Here is an 8,525-nt window from a genome sequence, read left to right as displayed (position 1 = left end):
GGCAATAGATATTAAACCAATATGCAGACCAACATTCACAGGGAAGCATTAAATGTGATTGTTTGTATACAGCTGCATGAAAGGACATTAATCGAATATTCTTTTATGTAACTTATGAAACGAAAACAATGTACACTTGGTGGGAGGGAGGGGGTAATTCTTTCTGATTTTCATGTCAGTGTAAAACCAGTAATGATACAGAAGAGGCTTTGTGTTATATCAGAGGAGTAACTCACACTAAGAGGCCACTGCTTTTTAGACCCAGCCGTTACACAGTAGCGACACCTGTGGATGGCACACCAGACACCCCATGACAGGTTTTTATTTATTAAGGGAACTGTGATTTGTCGCCCCCTACGTCGCACTACCGACAAAGGTGACTACAATCTGGAAAGGTCATAGCATCTCAACCTCAGCCCCTCCTTCAGTGAAGGCAGGGAGTGGAGATGGAGTGGGATCAGACTGGACGGGAAGATCAGGGGTGGAGGAGAGCAGCCTATGACAAAAAAATGAAGGGGGTGGGAACAATTCTAATACTTAAATTGTAGTTTCAATGAAATTACGTTTATTATGCAGATCAGATCGTGTTTCTTTACACTTCCACACAACACATACAAAATTTACATTTTTAATTGGTTTGATTAATAACAAAACTGTATCGTAGGGCAAAAATAGTTTATAAGTCATTCTGTTATCTTCGGTGGCATGTAGGGAGACATCCAGCAGACTTGCACTTCTTTCCAGCACTTTAGTCACAATGGTTTTAGCAAATAAATGGAAGATTGCTGCATCTAGATCTTCTACTGAAGGCTGTAAGTCTGCAGCGTGTTCTTCACCGTGAGGCTTATGATAAGGGAGCGTGGGTCCTTCCTGTTCTTGCGAACTGCTATCTTCCCTTTCAGGACATCACCTGGCAGAACAAAAAGAACGGAATTACTTACACCCACATGAATTATTCAAGGCATTACAACATTAAATTTAAAAAAAAAAAAAAAGTGCTACACTATACAAAAATGTGTCAGCAATCCTGCACCTCCGATAACCCCCAACACTGATGCAAGAGCAATGGGAAGCTTGAGTTAGCAGAAGTAACACTGGCACGGGTAAGAAGATCAGGGTAGATCCCATCCTAAGAGAGACCACCACTAGCCATTCCCACTTACAATTTATACTACGGTCAGGCAAAGCTGTGTTACTGTGGTATAATGCTGATCTGGAAATGGGGGTTTCAGCGAATGAAAGGAAAAGAACATTACTGATCCTGTAATCACATCACGGAAAATTGCTTCTTTTCATGTGTATGTCACAATATTTTAGTTTGGTGTCGCACCCAAATCTTCAGGTCACTTTAGGTACAAAGGACTCCAACAGGAGGAGCTCCCCCCCCCAATCCATGCATGTGTGTGGACTAGTCACATATGTCCTGAAAAATAGGCTCCCTTAAGAGTTCCAGGAGAAACTGCTTTTGCTTGGTTATGTTGCAATATGACAGCAGATAGAGATCATATGGCCCATTTCATATTCCTGGAGCAATGCCACAGAGCCCAGTTCACCTCCGCCTTTCCCTTCACAACTCAGGATCCCGCATGCTTATCTCGGGCTTCCTTGAACTCCGTGACTGCCTTTGCATATACCACCTCCACTGGAGGCTCTTCCATGCATCCGCCACCCTTTCTCTGAAGACTTATTTCCTTAGATTACTCCTCAGTCCACCCCTTTCCAGAACATCTTTTCCACTGAAAAAGTTTTGCTTATTGTGCATATACCTTTGAGATATTGAAGGTCTCTACAATACTTTACTGGTCTTTCTGATCTGATAGGGTATATGTATTTAGGTCAAGTATCATTCTGTAGAGGTTTTGGTACAGGGACTGCATAATTTCGGTAACGTTTCTCTAGATCACCTCTACCTCCTCCTATCCTTTTGGAGGAATGGCCTCCAGAACTAGGACCATACTCCTAGAGCCTTGTGAAAACCGATGGTGCTTTATACACAATAATCAACTACTGCATATCTACCAACTACCAGGATGCATTCTAAGAAACTTTAAACTTGATTTACATACTGTTTTTGGCTTATAGTTGAATTTCAGATTTGAATTATTGGTGCTAAGTATTACTCAATTGTCCATCAAGAAGGATGAAATATATATATATATATATTTATGAGATACAACAGCTGCCCACAAACCCAGACAATTTGAAGTATTTCCCTCTGCAGGGATTTATTGTTTAGAATTACAGAGGGCAATGCTCAAAGCCATTTGTGCAGGTAACTTGCTCTCTCCTGCCTGGCCACAAATGAGCATGGACATCCACACTTTTCAGCAGGTTAACAAAAAGGTGTTTCAAGCAGGGCATTCATATCAGGAAAGGAAAACTGGGTACTGCACATGGGATTCCCCAAAGTATGCACACTATTTTACCTCCTCCCCAGCCACTAGCACAAGAGCAAAATACATGGGCACATTATGCATGCATATTTTAGGCTGGTTAATTATCAAAGAAAATATTTGAAAATAAGTCACAAGTACCAACAGACTTTGAAGCTACACAGACTATTTCAAAATTACCCACACAACATAAGTCAAATTCATTAATTTTAGCTTTATCCTACTCTCTTCATGTCTTGCAGTAAACAGACAATTTGGAAGACCAGAACAGACAGAATGCTGTTCAGATTTGTTCAGCTTTTAGAAAATGCCATCCAATTATCTCAGCTCGCAGCTGATATTCGCCAACTCCACTACAGTCAGGTTTTTTCCTTTGTATGTACATGTAGAAATCTAGTTGTCTTATGCATTTTCTCCAGGACCAGATTCTTTTCAGGTCACAAATCCTTTAATTGCGTCAATATAAGAATTACTCAGAAATAACATACAGGGCATTTGAAAATACATAAGAGCTCTTGAGATCTGAAGAAACGGTGGTCCATATGGATAACTATGGATAACTGTTATGCTCATGAATGCTTCTTGTTGGAAATACCATTGATCGCGTAGGTGTGTAACCTCTAGCAAATCTGGACTAACAAACTACTCAACTCATGATTCTAATCCCCAAGGCTGCCAAGTTAATACTGATCCAAGAAGAGATACCTAACCTTTATCAACCCCAGGGCATACATATTTGAGTGTGTCTGAGACACAGCATGCATGGATTTCATGGAGTCCCTGTGGAAATTTGCTATGATACTCACCAAGATTTACAGTACTATATACTAAAATTCTGTTTCACTTAATCACAAAAAGATAAAGACAATAAGAAACAGTATTTTCTTAAAATTTCCTTAGAAGCGACATGTCAGCTTGGAAGACAAATGTGGCAGCTGGGATTCTTGCTGCTGTTTCTGATCTTAGAGAACTCAATAGTCTTCAACCAAAACCCACCACTTCTGGGAATCAGATGGAACGCCTTCGATGCCAGGCTATATTCATGCCTCACACTTTGAAACAGGGCAAGGGCCAGCAAGAGGAGGAGTGGATCCCATAACAGTACTGATGGTCAAGGAATGATGCAGTAGATCGAGGTCTGAGCACAAGAGGTTGGTTGTGGGGTTTTTTTGTTTGTTTTTTTTTAAACAGCAATAAAACATTTTGAAAAATGAATTCAAAATATTTATATCTGACAAGGCCAGCCAAGAAACCAAAAACTGGCAAAGCAGTAGCCTTCATGCTGAGCAAGGATAATACAGCAGGAAATTAAATGGTTTAAAAAAAAAAATTCACTGGATAGGTTGTAACTAACCTAAATCTTTTAAGTGCATCTTACAGTTCTAAGTGGACACAGAGGTGATCAATTAAAAACTGCACATCTTTCCATTTAATGTCTGGTTATTCGCTGTCATTTTTACATGTATTACAAATAGCTGCTCTACTGAACTACTTGTCGAACAAAACTGAAGCACAGACAAATAATAGCAAACAGGAACTGTGAGGTGAAGGCAATTTACAAGCTGCAAATACCCACAGCCACCACCTCCCAAAAGCCCTAGATTTTGATGGATGATTATGGAAGCATATAACACACCGATCAATTTTATAATTTATTTCGCAAACCACCACTTCCACCAGGAAGAAAAAAAAAATTAAGAACAGCAGCTTGCGCAGAAAAACTCCTCATAATGAAAACCAACGCATAACCTGTAAGTCGCAGTCAAACTTTTATAACCACGCGTACTCCGTGCCTAGGGGAGATTCACACCGGGCAAAAGACCGTTTCAGGCAATATTGGTCTTTGCGGTGCCTAAATTCACTCAAGGTGGAGGTATGCGTCGGCCCTGAGATTCTGAAGTGAATCCATAATGAAAAAGTATGTCAACATCAAACAAGCAACAAAAACACAGTCTTAAGCACTTGAGCAACGAATCGCTAAAATAGCACGGTGATCATCCCGCAAAACCTTTGCATCTTTGTTCAGATGTTGTTACTTTAACACTAATGCATGCCATAAAACACTTTCTCTCCAGTTCCCTGATGGCAAACATCATTTACTTTTACGTCCCATAAATAAGTCTTCACACAAACGCCATAGTGTGATAAAGTGCATTTTCATGGAATCCAGCAAGTATCCAACTGCAGCTATTATTCCACTTGGAAGTAAGTGAGATAATATGAGGAAAACGCTTCTGCAGTGCGGCTTTAAGAAGAGATAAAAGATGGCGGCCTCTACAAGAACAGCCCAGAACCCGATCAATCAAGCTTACAAGCTCTACTGGAGGATAAAGTACAAAAACACCTATTAGTATGCGCATAATTCCACAAGGGCTGAAGCATGGGGATTTTCAATCCTTGCCACGGATTTCGTGAACATTAGGCTATATTAAGAACATTAAAAAGCACCATGCCGGATCAGACCAAAGGCCCATCAAGCCCAGCACCCTGTCTCAGACAGTGGCCAATCCCAAAAAGTAGATCCAATTTCCTGGTGCTCAGTGCCAGGGGTGAATGGTGGGTTCTGCCCGGCATCACCTGGAGATTTACGCTCTGCAAAGAAGATTACACTCAGGTAACTGCAGGATCTTCCCTGTCCCCAGGGAGTTCACAGTCTGTTGGCAGCCAGTACTGTTTGGATGTGGCGGGCTTACGCTAATGTAATTCAGTTTACTCATGGCTTTCTGAGGGTCAAGCACATGCCCAACATGCATTACAATAGGCCTAATACCAAATGGGTTCCAAATGTCTTTTTTTTGGTAGGTGTTTCTGGTTGGCACCACAGCATGCATGTAAATATAATGTAAGTGATATTCTTACTCAGAAGACTGAATGTCCTTTTCTTCATATAAAATCCTTTATTATACGCTCATTTTGAAATGTGGGTGAGGAGGGCTGGGATGCAAGGCTGAAAGAGTCACCTAGGGCACCTAATAAATACTCTTGCACCGGCCCTAAGGGGAAGGAGTGTGTCAGTTGCATGTGTGTGTATTGCTTGAGAAGAAGGGATAGGCCTGGAATTAGGAAAAGACAACACAGGCACCTGGCTAGGATGCCAAATATCTAGACCGAAGAATAGCCTGCTTCTGCTTGCTTTAAGACCATGCACCAGCAGAGTTTCAAAAGGGTGCAACCATGGCACTCTGCCAATGGGCACCAAAAATATGGCCCTGAGTAAAGGCAGTGTAATGACCGTGGGGGGTGGAATCAGCTTGCATGGACTTTTCCTCCAGGATCTTGTCCAGAGCTATGCTTTCTGTGACCATGCTCTTGAGAAACAAATTTCACAGCTTGATAGCATACTGAGTGAAAATATACTTTGTCCAATTTTTAAAAAGTTTGCTACCTGCAAGTTTCTTGGCATAGCCCCTAGTCTTAGACTTGCGGGTAAATAACCATCCCATTCATGATTTTATAAGCTTCCGTCTTATCCCCCCCCTCTGTCTTCTCTTTTCCAGGCTGAAGAGAGCCCTAACCTGTTTAGCCTTTCTTCACAAGGAAGCTGTTGCATCCCTTTTACCAGTTTTGTTTCCCTTCTCTGTACCTTTTCTATCATTGTGAGATGGGGTGGCCAGAATTGCACCAGAGATTTATACAGAGGAATTATGATATTCTCCATTCTTTGCCACACACTGAGCTGAGGATTTATTTATTTATTTAGAACTTTTCTATACCGACTTTCCAATAACAGAATTACTGATCAATTCGGTTTACATTTTGAACAATAACAGTGACAAGAAAATGTCTTACAAAAAACAGGTAGAAATAACTTGGAGATAAATATATGGGTTAACTAACAATGAGATACTAACAGTGAGATACAATATAAAATTTTCAATGTACTGTTGATAATTATGACTATTTTACTATACAAAATACATAATGTTTTTAAAAAAATACTAGGCACTACGCCACATTTAAAATTTTCTAATAGTTACTTGTTAATTAGGCTGGTAGAGCTGCGGAGGTGGCATTTGCAGCCCAAGGTAGTGAGGGAGTCCTACCCACTGCACAATGGTAACGCCTGCAAGGCACCCCAAAGAGTGCAGATACCCCAAGTCTCCAAAGCAAGGCATGATCTGTGCATGCCAGCCAGAGGAGGTAGGGAGACTTAATCTTGGAAAAAGCAATCCGCCTGCGTGAATTAAGTCCTCTGATGCCTCAGCCACAAACTACTATGGGTCGTACATGGTAGCAAATGGAATGGGGCAATCAGAGCAGACCAAAAGTTTAGAAGTCAGCAAATGTTAGCCAGGCCCCCCCCCCCGAAAAATATTCAGTCATTTGTGGCATGTGACATTCAATACATATACATTTATTAGCTATACATTAATATGTAAACAGATCCACTGAGATATGAATCATCACTTGATACTAATATATCAGTGTAAAACCTTGAAAAATGAATGCATGGACAACAAATTATTCAGAAAGGCCTTTACCCTTTCAGAACTCCAGTTTAGTTACCTCTGTGCAGCCAACTGAAAATATAGTTGTGTCTGCATCAAGCGCACAGGCGTGAGGCATCCAATCTGTTCAGCATGACAAAATGACACAGACAGGCTGGAGGTAACATTTAAATACCGCCGGAAAAATCAGGCCATGCGACCTATACACAATGCTCTAGGCTCACTGAAATAAAGAGAAAAAAAAAATACTCGTTCTTATACTTCTCAATTAGGAGTGTCCCTTGTTCCAGGGGAGGAAGGGAAGAGCCGGCTGTGGCACATACTGGTTCTGCTAGGTAGTGAGTAATTACTTTTCCTACTTTCTCATTTCTATGCGTGTCTGGAAATGCAGACAAATACAGGGCCTTGCACTTCTTAACACTCTTATTATATAGTTTTTGCTTTTTGCGGTCAACATACACTACACTTTTGTCACGAAAGAGCAATTCTATTCCAACATAATTAAGAACAAGAAAACAAAAAAGTCTTGCTTGGATAACTTTTCATGCCCCTTGACTCTATGCATGATGGAAGCCCCTTTTGTAGAAATAAAAGCCACAAGTCACATAAGACGGGCATCTACCAGCTTTCCACAGTGCAGTTGGTAGATGGCGTAGTTGGGGTGATGCAGTTTTTGTCTATTCTTCTTGGCACAAGAGTTCAAGCTCTTTCAAATTGACTGGGGATAAAACAGTACTCTAGGTGCAGTCGCTTTTTGGAGTGATACAAACGTTATTTATTTATTTATTTATTTATTTATTATGACATTCTCCGTTTTATTCTCCATCTTTGTTCTGTTACAAGGTGAATCTTTGAAAAGTACAAATACAAGGGGACACACAATGAAGTTACTGGTAATACATTTAAAACTAATAAGAGAAAATATTTTTTTTTTTACTCAACACATAATTAAGCTCTAGAATTCACTGCCAGAGGATGTGATGAGAGCTATTACTGATGCTGCGTTTAAAAAGGTTTCGGCAAGTTCCTGGAGGAAAAGTCCATAAACCATTAAGATAGAATTGCAGAAATTCACTGCTTACTCCTGGGATAAAGCAGCTTGAAATCTATCTACTCCCCTTGGGATCTTGACAGATACTGTGGCCTGGATTAGCCACCGTTGGGCCTTCAGTCTAACCCAGTATGGCAAGTCCTATGGTCTTCCCAGTCCCAGGTCTATGGCACACTGGAACAGATTTCTGTCCAGGATTTGCCTGAACTTTGCACCACCCATCCTTCCCTCTGTGTAGGCGGAATATATATATATATATATATTTAGATATAGATATAGATATATAGATAAATATAGTTGCTGCAGCAGCAGAAGCATTGCAAACACAGAAGGCCAAAGGGGTCAAATCACATTCCTGTCTCTCTCGCTTCATTACTATTCATGCCCAAGAAGAGGCTAAGGTTATAATTTCATTTCACATTTGTTTTCTTTAAGTCCATGTTTTAAGTTCATTGCATTTTTAGTCTGTGGTGTCATGTTATGCATGACCTGTTTTTTCAAGTGCTGTTTAAGCTTGAAGAGTTATGCGTGGTTAACTGTCATTGGGGCTGTACATGTGGTCTGGAGGAAGGGTTCTCGACCCACTCCTCGGGTTTTCAAGATATCTACCATGAACATGCTTGAAATAGATTT

General features: G+C 40.6%; 1 protein-coding gene across 4 annotated transcripts in view; it reads right to left on the bottom strand.

The window, feature by feature from the left end:
- Positions 1–542: 542 nt before the first annotated feature.
- The window catches only part of PRMT3 (protein arginine methyltransferase 3), a 123,786-nt gene continuing 115,803 nt past the window's right edge, over positions 543–8,525 (bottom strand). For all 4 annotated transcript variants that reach the window (XM_029582560.1, XM_029582563.1, XM_029582562.1 and 1 more), the window contains one exon: positions 543–910. In XM_029582560.1, the coding sequence (XP_029438420.1) occupies positions 801–910 (110 nt within the window). In that variant the 3' untranslated portion in view covers positions 543–800. The remainder of the gene's footprint in view (positions 911–8,525) is intronic.

This window comes from Rhinatrema bivittatum, chromosome 17, assembly GCF_901001135.1.
Source record: "Rhinatrema bivittatum chromosome 17, aRhiBiv1.1, whole genome shotgun sequence".
Taxonomy (NCBI): Eukaryota; Metazoa; Chordata; class Amphibia; order Gymnophiona; family Rhinatrematidae; genus Rhinatrema; species Rhinatrema bivittatum.
The sequence above is the reverse complement of the archived record's forward strand: the minus strand, read 5'-3'. Positions and strand labels throughout refer to the sequence as shown.